Source organism: Hordeum vulgare, chromosome 6H, assembly GCF_904849725.1.
Source record: "Hordeum vulgare subsp. vulgare chromosome 6H, MorexV3_pseudomolecules_assembly, whole genome shotgun sequence".
Classification (NCBI taxonomy): Eukaryota; Viridiplantae; Streptophyta; class Magnoliopsida; order Poales; family Poaceae; genus Hordeum; species Hordeum vulgare.
Genome location: NC_058523.1, coordinates 555,793,180 through 555,805,949, shown reverse-complemented (window position 1 = coordinate 555,805,949; position 12,770 = coordinate 555,793,180). Strand labels below are relative to the sequence as shown.

The window sequence follows — 12,770 nt, the reverse complement described above, 5'->3', positions numbered from 1 at the left end:
AATCGAGGCGTCATGAGCGGGAACCGTTGGCAAGGAGAAGATTCGCTTTGATGACGTCCGAAAATTTCGGGATAAGGATGCGCCCGAAGGATCCGTTGGGATTGTGTTGGAGTTCCCAAAAATCAAGGGCTAAGGAAGGCGCCGACGGGAAATGTGCTGGCGATTCAAAGATTTCTTTCGGTATCGTTTGGCGAGTTAAAATTTCTGGCGTATGAAGAGCGTCGAAGAGTGAATCACCTTCAAATGAAATGAAAGCATTGGCATGAGGGTTCAAGTCAATTTGGGGCCTAATGTTGGGGATATTATCTATTAAGTGACCCGCCAGTTATGGGCCGGGTTACCTATAAGGCGATTCACCGTTTAAAGGTTAGTTGGGCTTCTGCCTGGACGGTTCGACGTTCCAAGATGGATATGATTTACGGCAGGTTTCCAGGATTGGCAAGGTGGCGACTTGGAGACCGCGGTGTTCATGATTTGTAAGGAGGAAAGGACTCTTCTAAACCCTAAGGGCTCGACCTATATATAAAGGCGGGTTTAGGAAGGAAGAGGCAGGTTAGAAATCATCGAGTGCTAGGTTAGGGCGAGTTACGCCTCCCTTGTAATCGAATCCACATCAATACACACAAAGCAGGACGTAGGCTATTACCTCTTCTCGGAGGGGCCGAACCTGGGTAAATCGCCGTGTCTCTCCCGCTTAACCCCTTTGAGTCGCCACCAGGGTGCGATGGCTCCAGTACTAAGTCCTTTCACGAGGACATCTGCCGTGACAAAACCACGACAATTAAGGATCGCCTCATCTCCTCGACTTATTATACACACGACCCTCGGTATAACCGACATCGCTAGTCATTGTCTGATTGCCTTCACATATGGTGCACCCTCACGCCCATCAAGCACGGATACGGGTACGGGATAGACGATACGGATACGGAGATATGAGATACAGCAAGTTTTAAAAACAACAATATGGCAAATATATATAAATAATTAATCAAATAATATGCAATAAAGATATATAATATTGATTGGATCAAAATGTTGCTTCATTTGTTGCCTCCATGCCTTTTTTCAAGCTCATGTGTTTTTTTCCCGAGAGTAGTTTTTCTAGCGGTACCGATTTTCATCTAGTAATGGGATGCCTCACATTTCTTTTGAGAATGTGTGCATGTATTGTTCCATTATGATAACATCACACATCGTCTAATACGTATACATCACACATTGTCTAATACGTATACATCACACTATCTTCTCTCTCCTTCCATCAAGCTAACTTTCTTAGCCATCTCTATGACGTGTGGGACCGCTAGCGAGGAAGGCCCCACGTCATAGTGACTAGCGGGTAAGTTTGAAGTAAAAAAAAATAGTATTACATTCCACCCATCCATCGTTCTCAGTCTGACTACATTGTTTGTACCAACTTTATCTTCTGAATGAACTCTCCAATTCACAAACCGTTTGGGTATTAATATTCATAATATTTAACCCTTGAAAACAAAGATTAATTTTGGACACGATTGATTTTATTTAAAATTCAAATTATTTTTTGTTGGATGTTTTCATTGCTTTTTCATTCCGAACATCGGCACTAATTCATTCAGATTTCGTTTCTATTTTTTTAGTCTTGAAATTAAGTTTTCATGTTATTTGGTTAAATTATCTATCATGGTTTGGCTGAGTCCCATGCTATTTTATTTCTGTGGCGCGGCTTTGTTTTCATCATTTTTCCATCCATTCTCTTTTACATGTTTTTCGTCACTGTTTCATTACATACATCATTAATGTTTCATCTTTGGTTTTGATATAAGTTTCACTATGTTTTTTTTGCACGCTCTAATTATTGATTCACTTCGGTTTCGGTGATGTACCACTCGATACTCCATCCATCCATATATATACAGGACCATTCATATATTATGGGTTAACACAATGTTATATGACATGCGCATGTCACGAAAGGCGTACCCTCAAATTCATAGGTGAAAAGAGTTTTTGATGATATAATTTTAGAATCATACATCTCATATATTAATAATTTTATCATTGGTCAAATGCTACGTCGAAAGATGTATTATGCCCTATATATGCGGATAAAGGGAGTATCATATAATTTCCAATATTGTATCAACATTCCAAATTGAACTTATTCAAACTATGTCCAAAATTGATATTGCTTTAAAGATTTAAATGTCATGAAACCGAATCTGTGAAGCGATTAAAAACAGATCATTTGTTCAATAGTTAAAAGTGTTACGGAGTGTGGAATCAAACTAAAAGGATGGGTTAATGATCCTGGGCTGAAATAATAAAATATGTTGAGTGGAATAAATTTCTCTTGTCAAACACTGATTGAGGCCAGGAAAAAATCACATGTGTTAAAGCAAAGTTAGTGGAATACTTCGTATCTGCATTGTGGTGGGTAGGGCATGGATATAATTAAGTATCCATGGTATTCTGTCCCACTATTTTATCCCCCATCATATTTTTTTCCTTATATCTAAAAGCAAAGGAAATTGTGCAATGTCCAATCTAATTTATTCCACTGTCCCTTCCTATTCTCCCATCTCTTGTTAAACGCTTCATTAAGGATCGCCTCATCTCCTCAACTTATTATGCACACAACCCTTGATATATCCGGCATCGTCGGTCATCGTCTTATCGCCTCCACATATGGTGCACCCTCGCGCTTATGAAGCACAGATACGGGGACGGGATAGACGATACGGATACAAGGATACGAGATACAACAATTTTTCAAAACAATAATACGACGATACAGCAAGAATATATAAATAATTAATAAAATATTATGCAATAAAGATGTATAATATTGATTGGATCAAAATGTTGCTTCGTTCGTTGTCTCCGTGCCTTTTTTCAAGCTCATGTGGTATTTGCCTGAGAGTGGTTTTTCTGGCGGTATCGATATTCATCTCGTAGGAAGATGCCTCACATTTCGTTTGAGAATGTGTGCATGTATTGCTCCATTATGATAATCTCACACATTGTCTAATACATATACATCACACTATGTTCTCTCTCCTACCATCAAGCTAACTTTCTTATCCATCTCTATGACGTGTGGGACAGGGAGCGAGGAGGCCCCATGACATAGTGACTAGCGGATAAGTTTGAAGTTAAAAAATAGTATTACATTCCACCCACCCATCCTTTTCAGTCTGATTACATTGTTTGTATCAACTTTATCTTTTCACCAAACTATTCCATTGACAAACCGTTTGGATATTAATATTCATGATATTTAAATCTTCAAAACAAGATTAATTTTGGACACGGTTGATTTTTTTTAAAATTCAAATTATTTTTTCATTGCGTGTTTTCATTGTTTTTCGTTCCAAACATCGGCACTAGTTCATTCAGATTTTTTTTCTATTTTTTTTACTCTTGACATAAGTTTTCATGTTATTTTGTTAAATTATCTTCCATGGTTTGGCTGAGTCCCATACTATTTTATTTCTGTGGTACGGCTCTGTTTTCATTATTTTTCCATGCACTCTCTTTTGCATGTTTTTCCTCACTGTTTCATTCCACACATCATTAATGTTTCATCTTTGATTTTGATATAAGTTTCATTATGCTTTTTTTGCATGTTTTAATTATTGGTTCACTCCGGTTTTAGTGATGTACTATTTGATATATATATATATATATAAAACCCTTCATATATTATTTGTTAACACAACATTATATGACATGCATGTCACAAAAAGCACACCCTCAAATTCGTATGTGAAAAGAGTTTGTGATGATATAATTTTTATATCATATATTAATAATTTTATCATTGGTTAAATGCTACCTCGAAAGACGTATTATGCCCTTTATATGTGGATGGAGGCAGTATCATATAAGTTTCATTATTTTATCAACATTAGAATTTAAACTTATTCAAACCATGTCCCAAATTGAGTGCGTTCATGCTTTCTAAGATTAAAATTTGACCATAAATTTAACCGGCATGACCAACTGTGGCGGGAGTGAAAATTAAATCATTGAAAACTTTTTTCGAATACGAACTCGATGATATCATTTTCACCCACGCAACAGTCGCGCATCTTGGTTAAATTTATAATCAAAGTTGAATCTGGTAAAACACAAACGCATTATATTATGAAACGGATTTATACGTCTTTGCACAATCCGATGAATATCCATCAGGTTTGAACATGGATGCAATCTTTTGCCTGTGGGTTTTTTCTGGATGGATAAGGAATGTCTTCGTGGATTTGGATATGGATTTGCTATTATTCAATCCGAGCCGAATCCTACCGATTGCCATCCTTAAAGGAGAGCATCTCTATCCGATTCCAGCTGAGAAGCACTGAGCAAAGTGGCGAGCGGAGACGTCTATTCTCCTTTCCACTTTTGACAAAATGCCGTGCGTGAGAATATTTTTGCAGGTGCGCGGACGTAACCGTGAGCATGGTTTCCTTTAAAACCCGTGCAAGCAATGCAAGCTGAACGTCCGGCATCCAGTGTTCCAACTTCCAACTCAACTCACAGGCTTCACGGCTGATACATCTCACAGCCCGGCCGGCGGCGGCAAAACCGGCGGCCGGCGGCAAGAGAGGCTGCAGTTCCGTGCGATCCGGCCGAGCAAAGGTGCCCTAGCTACTCTCTCTTGGGCAAAGGTGACCCCTCCTGATTACTCACTCGAGTACTGCTTCTTCCATCTTGTTTGCTGTCAAGAACCAATATCTCCCAACAGGCAAAGCTAATATTTTCACATGGGTTCTACTTGTAATATTGCCCCCATCGGATCATGAAACCTATTAGTATTGTTCATTCATGACCTACCCATAAGTTTTATTTCTCTTTGAAAACAAGATATGCAGCCTAGAGCCTTATGTATAAGTTGATGCACGCAATGGCCACTCTCGCAGTAAACATAGTACGCACAATGTTTTATTCTTCATTCACACTTTGCAGGTGACAGCCTGACAGGGCCCTTGGTCAAGCCCCAAGGCTCACTTCCATCTTTATGTTACTGTCGCTGCTGCTGATTTCTTGTGGAGTCGGCATCATCCCCTGCATGAAACAAGCTCTGCATGCATGAAACAAGCTAACTTTGAGGGCACATATCCAACCTTAGAATCTGATTGCAGATCAACAAGCTCTGCATGAAACATAGTTTGTTTGGTTGTCCAGCCGTCTTGTCGATCGATTTCATCAACCATCTCTTCGCCATCCTCAATTCTCACATACTCTCCTTTCCAATTATCAAACCGTAACAATGCTACCTCTTGTTCTGGACCCCAAAAAATGCTCTCTCCAATTTTTTCCACCATATTCTTCACGACCTTCTCTTCCATGCTCTGTATGTCTTGTGGATCAATCTCTGCAAAATTAATCTCTCACTTCACAATTGTATCTCTCTATATGTCCCGCATGCTACCATCACCTAGCTTCATCTTAGAAGGAAAAATTTCCACAGTGAATTCGAACTTCCGAGCACCATGACCCGTGTTTGTCAATGGCGGGGCAGTATGAGGTGAGCTAGCGGAAGCAGACGAGGCACAAATCGCATAGGTTGGAAAGGATGTTATTGTCTCTGGCGGCTCCACTGTAGTTAGCCTTCCTCCTCCTCATCCAAAACTGGATCAAATCGATCAAAAACAAAGGGAAACAGAGGCGATGTGTTGAGATCTAACTCGATACGGAGGCGAACAGGACAGGGTTCCGGATTAACTCACCACAGCCGTCGCCGTCGCCGAGAACGCAAGCTCCGCCGCCGTTGTCACCCAGAACAAAAAGCACCGCCGCCGCCGCCGGCTCACCGCGGGGAACGAACAGGACGAAGCAACACAGGTTCAGACAGGGATACCCATTCGGACAGGCACGGAGACACGTTTCACCTGATGCACTGACAAGTGGGGCCCGTAACTCGATGCACTGCCAAGTAGGGCCCGCGCTTACGTGGATAAATTATGGGTCCAGCTCTTAACAGCTAATGGGGGGCATCAGTTCGGATTAAGGGCCATCTCCCGTCTGGGCCATTTCCTCGTTCAGAAGTGTCGCATCAAGGCAATTCGGACAAAAAACGTCTCATTCCTCTTAATTCACCTCAAAGATGTCGCATATGAGCTATTGACGCTTTCATTCCAACACAACAGCAATATAGGATACGAGAATCGGTCTTGGCGTGCGTCCTTTTCCAATACTCAATTAGCTAGTGCTGAAGTTGCTATAAACTTTGTCATGATTCAGACAGCGCACCATGCACAACACGTCACACAAGTTGCTAGTGCTGAAGTTGCTAGACTTTGTCATGATTCAGACAGCGCACCATGCACAACAAGTTGCTAATGCTCTTCTTAAAAGTCTTGTCTGGTGATAAGTCATGCTCGCTTTACCAACTCACCATTCGTCAAGTTTGTTGATCGTAAAATCAATAAATAAATAAATTATTTTTCTATATGCTGCCGCGCGTGATAAAGTGAGGTATGTGCGTGTAAAAGAAAGCACTAAGCCCAAGTGGCGAGGTCTATTCTTGTCTGCTTTAGACTTTTAATAAAATGCCGTGCGTGAGAATATTTTTGCAGGTGTGAGCATGCTGGACGCTCAGCTTGCTTTGCTTGCACAGGTTTAAAAGAAACCCATCCGTTCCAGCGTTCAAACTTCCAACTCAACTCACAGGCTTCACGGCTGATACACCTCACAGCTCGGTCGGCCGGCGGCAAAACCATGCAAGAGAGGCTGCCGTTCCGTGTGATCCGGCCGAGCAAAGGTGCCCTAGCTACTCTCTCTTGGGCAAAGGTGCCTCCTCCTCCTCCTGGTTACTCACTCAAGTTCTTCTTCTTTCGTTTGTGTGTGTATGTTTGATTGGACGTGTGCATCTTAATTATGCAGAGACCGTGTGTATATCCATTGTGTTGTATCGTCTTGATGCTTCATTTTAAACCAATAAAATTCACCCTTTGTCGAAATAAAGTATTGCTCTTCCATCTTGTTTGTTGTCAAACACAAAAATCTCGCAAAAAGGCAAAACTAGTTTCATAAGTCTTAGGACTTTTTTAAGTCCCAACTTATAAGTCATAAGTCCTTACATGTTTGTTTACAGGGACTTATAAGTCCCGAGTCCCTACCTGTTTGTTTACAGGGACGATTTATAAGTCCATGTTGCATCTAATAATACACTTGTTCATATGGATCGTCATCAGCCAACGCGTACGACACATAGGATAAGCACTGCTGCAACGAGGCTCAGGAGATGGCCTGTCCGGCGATTGGAGGCACCGCTGCAACGAACCGAGGCAGAACGAACCGAGGCGGGACGGCGACGGGGCGGCGAACCGAGGCAGAACGAACCGAGGCGGGGCGGCGACGGGGCGAGAGGCGGGGCGGCGACGGGCGAGAGGCGGGACGGCGAACCGAGGCAGAACGAACCGAGGCGGGGCGGCGACGGGGCGAGAGGCGGGGCGGCGACGGGCGAGAGGCGGGACGGCGACGGGGCGGCGAACCGAGGCAGAACGAACCGAGGCGGGACGGCGACGGGGCGGCAAACCGAGGCAGAACGAACCGAGGCGGGGCGGCGACGGGCGAGAGGCGGGACGGCGAACCGAGGCAGAACGAACCGAGGCGGGGCGGCGACGGGGCGAGAGGCGGGGCGGCGACGGGCGAGAGGCGGGACGGCGACGGGGCGGCGAACCGAGGCAGAACGAACCGAGACGGGGCGGCGACGGGGCGAGAGGCGGGGCGACGACGGGACGGCGATGGGCGAGGGGCGGGGCGGCGTGCGGGGAACGAGCCTGGAGCGACGCGGGGTAGGTCCGGCCCGGGATAAGTCCCAATAAGCTCCTCCCTGAGAGTCTTATTTGATAAGTCCCAAATCACCACAATAAGTCCCAATAAGCTCCTCCCTGAGAGTCTTATTTGATAAGTCCCAAATCACCACAATAAGTCCCAATAAGTCCCTTGTGTTTGGTTTAGGTGGGACTTATAGGGACTTTTTTAAGTCCCTAAATCAGTAAGTCCCTGGAAACAAACACCCTCTAATATTTTCACATCAGCTCAACTTCTAGTATTTTCCCTAATCGGATCATGAAACCTATTAGTATTGTTCATGAGAGCAACCTCACAAAACCTACTAGTATTGTTGCTGACCCACGCTGCGGCGGAGCGAGGAAAATTTGATTAGGGGGAAAATGAGTGATAATATTGATGAGAGGGGCCAAATGATGGTAATCTTCACAAAATTTCTTTAAATCTGAAGGGAAATAGGGGCATTATACTACACTTACTAGGTCATGGGGGACCCATGGCTCCTGCCAGTCCCCCCTAATAGCTCCGCCACTGAACCTACTCATAAGGTTTTTTTTCTCTTTGGAAACAAGATGGCGTATCGATTGATGCACACAATGACCAATCTCGCGTTAAACATAGTGCGCACAGTGTTTTATTCTTCATTCACACTTTGCAGGTGACAGGGTCCTTGGTAAAGCGCTAAGGCTCGCCCCTATCATTATGTTACTGTCGCTGCTGCTGATTTCTTGTGGAGTCGGCATCATCCGCTGCTCCTCGACGACCATCCATGGTAACATCACGGACATGATCTCGCTGCTAGATTTCAAGTGGGCCATCACTAACGACTCAAGACAAGCCTTGAGATCTTGGCATGCCAGCGTCCCTCTTTGCAGTTGGGAGGGCGTCCACTGCAGCTCGGGGCGAGTCACTAAGCTTTACCTCAGCGGACGAGGGTTGTTGGGCCCGATATCGCCCTCCCTCGGGAACCTAACGTTCCTTAGGACACTGGACCTGTCCAGAAATGGCTTCACCGGCGAGTTACCTCCTCTCAACCGTCTCCACAGATTGGAATACATTGACTTGGGAAACAACTTACTGCAAGGGACCATTCCAGATACTCTCACAAACTGCTCCACGCTAAGGATCCTAGACCTATCTGCCAACTTACTAATGGGTGAAATTCCCCTTGGTATAGGTCGGCTATCTAAGCTAAGGAAAGTATGGCTTTCCTCGAATAATCTCACCGGAACAATCCCACCAAGCCTAAGAAACAGCAGTCGGCTTGAAGACATCGTGCTTACTGATAATAAGCTCACGGGAACCATTCCTGATGAGATGGGAGAATTCACATCTCTTGTTTATTTAGGCCTTGGTGTTAACATGTTATCAGGTGGAATCCCAGAAACCCTGTACAAGTACAACCAGTCTTCACTCCAGTATTTATACTTATATTCCAATATGCTAGGGAAAACAGTGCCATCGAACTTTGGTGACACCCTCCTGAATCTTCAACATCTCTGTTTGGACAACAACAATTTTGAAGGTCATCTCCCTGCTTCGGTAGGCAATATGTCAGGGCTAAGACTGTTAAACTTGTCATCCAACAATTTCATTGGTCAAGTTCCAGGTTCTTTTGGTAATCTTGTATTGTTAGAATACCTAATTCTTCAGCGAAACAATTTTTGGGGCTTCCTCCCAACAGAGCTTGGCGGCTTAAAGCAGCTCACCCATCTGGATTTGTCTGATAATAATCTGCAAGGTGGTGTGCCATGAAACAAGAGTATTCGTTGGAAATAACAGTTCCGTCTCACTTGGAGACAACATGGATTTTTTTTTGAAGGAACATTGGATCTGCTCCCATGTTCTGCCATCTCACGGAGAGAAGAAGCACAGTATGGGACTACTCATAACAATACCTGGTTTCATGTCACTCCTTGATGCAAGGGAGCAGAGGATGCTCTGCCTCAGGGTCACTATATCCTCAATCGCCTCTCCCATTTCACACGCCACAGCCACTCTGAAATATAAATATGGCTGGAGCACACAAATATGTAAGAGACGTACATTTATCTATAGCATGTAGCATTAACAGAAACAGATCTAAATTTTGTGTGCCCTGTACACATTTACAAATCTACCATATCTTTATCTGTATAATCCACATAGTCAATTCATCAAATACTTCAAGGAATGAAACCAGAGCCATTAATACAAGTGGGGCGACAGTTTGCAATCTGATGCAGCCATGGGGCGTAATGTAAGCCCCAAGCCGTCACTTTTATGTGCGATGAATCCTTCTGGAATATGCTAAGGTGGAAGGAGAGCATAATTTTGGTGCCTGCGGCAACAGCGAGAGAAAATTTCTACTGCCACTTCCAACAGCACATGCCAATTACATAAGGAAATAACATTCTTCTAGCACATGCCAGTTACAGAGAAAAATGTCATTCTTCCAATTTCAACTAGTTGGACAGGGATATCATTCAGACTTCCAATCACCGTGTATTCAAAACATGTCCGTCATGTATTCAGAAAAATTGTTCATCGTATATTTGAAAATTGTACATCTTGTATTTAGATCATGTTCACCATGTATTTAGAAAAAAATGTTCGAGTGCATGTAAATGAAAAATGTTCGAGCTCTTTGGAGAGGGGAAGTCAAAGTTGGACCTCTCAAAATGCTTTCCACAAGATAATGTTAGCACATGATTCATTGAGGCCGAGACGGAAGAGTCTTCGACGAATAGCGGTCAGTCCGGTTGTTCTTTAGTCTCGCCTTACTGTTTTAGGCCTAGGTGCTCTGGTATCTGGCTCCGATGATGTCCCCTGATGATGTTTTTGTCTCGTCCCTATCTCCTAATTCCAGTGTCTCTTTTTTCTCGTTTTTCTTTTTTCTTTGTTTTTAGGTTTCATTCGGTTTTCCCTAATTATCCGAGAATGTTAGGTTTTTGGGCCCGGTTTTCCTTACAAACTGGACAAATTCTTTTTTTCTCAATGAACTGCAGGAATCCTGTCCCTCTCGAGGTGTTCTCGAAAAAAAATATGTGAATGCTGCATATATGTCTGTCGACTCCCGCTGAAAAGTATAGAGAAGAATTGGAACAAGGGAACAATGCCACTTGAGTATTTATTCAGGACTGGAGTGAGGTCACTGACAAGGTTGACGGGCTCGAGATCTTCGCTCTGCTATGGCGGGTAGGCTTCAAATAAGGGTGTAAGAAGAACAAGGCATGCAACATCCGGACATCCGAGCGCGTAGAATAGGATGTTGAAGTTTTTTGGTGAGCTCTCGGAGGTCAAAAAAGCAAAGGGGCCAGAACAAAAGATACACGCATATCTGGACATGTACAAAAAACCACTCTCAACGCAAGTGATCGAGACGTTGAGCTCTTTGGAGAGGGGAAGTCAAAGTTGGACCTCTCAGGATGCTTTCTACAAGATAATGTTACCACATGATTCATTGAGGCCGAGACAGAAGAGTCTTCGACGAATAGCGGTCAGTCTGGTTGTTCTTGAGTCTCGCCTTACTCTTTTGGGCCTAGGTGCTCTCGTGTCTGGCTCAGATGATGTCTCATGATGACGTTTTTGTCTCGTCCCTATCTTCTAGTTCTAGTGCCTCTTTTTTCTCGTTTTTCTTTTTTTCTTTGTTTTTTGGTTTCACTCAGTTTTCCCTATTTTTTCGAGAATGTTTGGTTTTTGGGCCCGGTTTTCCTTACCACTGGACAAATTCTTTTCTTCTCAATGAAATGCAGGAACCCTGCCCCTCTTGAGGTGTTCTCGAAACAAATATGCGAATGCTGCATATATCTATGTCGACTCCCGCTATAAAGTATATAGAGGAATTGGAACAAGGGAACAATCCCATTGGAGTATTTATTCAGGACTGGAGCGGTCACTCACAAGGTTGACGGGCTCGAGATCTTCGCTCCGCGATGGCGGGTAGGCTTCAGATAAGGGCGTAAGAAGAACAAGGCATGAAACATCCCGATATCCAAGCGCGCAGAATAGGATGTTGGAGTTTTTTGGTTAGCTGTCGTAGGTCAAAAAAGTGGAGGGGCCAGAACAAAAGATGCACGCATATCTAGACATCTATTAAAAACCACTCTCACTGCAAGTGATCGAGGCATTGAGCTCTTTGGAGAGGATTGTAGGGATGTTAAAGTTGGACCTCTCAGGATGTTTTCCACAAGATAATGTTAACACATAATTCATTAAGGCCGAGACAGAAGAGTCTTCGACGAATAGTGGTCAGTCCAGTTGTTCTTGAGTCTCGTCTTATTGTTTTGGGCCTAGGTGCTGTGGAGTCTCGCTCCGATGATGTCTCTTGATGATGTTTTTGTCTCGTCCCTATCTCCTAGTTCTAGTGCCTCTTTTTTCTCATTTTTCTTTTTTTTGTTTGTTTTTAGGTTTCATTCGGTTTTCCCTAATTATCCGAGAATGTTAGGTTTTTGGGCCCGGTTTTCCTTATAAACTGGACAAATTCTTTTCTTCTCACTGAAATGCAGGAACCTGCCCCTCTCGAGGTGTTCTCGAAAAAAATATGCGAATGCTGCATATATCTCTGTCAACTCCCGCTGAAAAGTATAGAGAAGAATTGAAACAAGGGAATAATCCCACTGGAGTATTTATTCAGCACTGGAGCGGTCACTGATAAGGTTGACGGGCTCGAGGTCTTGGCTCTGCGATGGCGGGTAGGCTTCAGATAAGGACGTAAGAAGAACAAGGCATGCAACATCCCGACATCCAAGCGTGCAGAATAGGATGTTCGAGTTTTTTGCTGAGCTATCGGAGATCAAAAAAGCAAAGGGGCCAGAACAAAAGATACAGGCATATCTGGACATGTACAAAAAACCACTCTCATTGTAAGTGATCGAGGCGTTGAGCTCTTTCGAGAGGATTGCAGGGAAGTCAAAGTTGGACCTCTCAGCATGCTTTCCACAAGATAATGTTAGCACATGCTTCATTGAGGCCGAGACAGAAGAGTCTTCGACGAATAGCGGCCAGTC

At 43.7% G+C, this 12,770-nt stretch overlaps 1 protein-coding gene across 5 annotated transcripts; it reads left to right on the top strand.

Annotated features, from left to right (window-relative positions):
- The first annotated feature begins 4,430 nt into the window (after positions 1-4,430).
- On the top strand, positions 4,431-9,975 carry LOC123403611 (LRR receptor-like serine/threonine-protein kinase EFR). Of its 5 annotated transcripts, none has more exons than XM_045097533.1 (3): positions 4,431-4,652; positions 6,605-6,748; positions 8,441-9,975. In XM_045097533.1, exons 2-3 carry the CDS (start codon positions 6,706-6,708, stop codon positions 9,535-9,537), a joined length of 1,140 nt encoding a protein of 379 aa, XP_044953468.1. In that variant the 5' UTR covers positions 4,431-4,652; positions 6,605-6,705; the 3' UTR covers positions 9,538-9,975. The 5 variants fall into 5 exon arrangements, with proteins under 5 accessions (XP_044953468.1, XP_044953467.1, XP_044953470.1 ...); XM_045097532.1 differs by having other exon boundaries at positions 6,564-6,748; XM_045097535.1 differs by lacking the exon at positions 6,605-6,748 and having other exon boundaries at positions 4,433-4,652.
- The last annotated feature ends 2,795 nt before the right edge of the window (positions 9,976-12,770 follow it).

Bases quoted from the DNA above. Each gene is read 5' to 3' on its own strand.
- LOC123403611 (XM_045097533.1), top strand. From the start codon at position 6,706: ATGCAAGAGAGGCTGCCGTTCCGTGTGATCCGGCCGAGCAAAG. The intron at 6,749-8,440 runs GTGCCCTAGCTA...CACACTTTGCAG, and splicing joins TGTGATCCGGCCGAGCAAAG to GTGACAGGGTCCTTGGTAAA.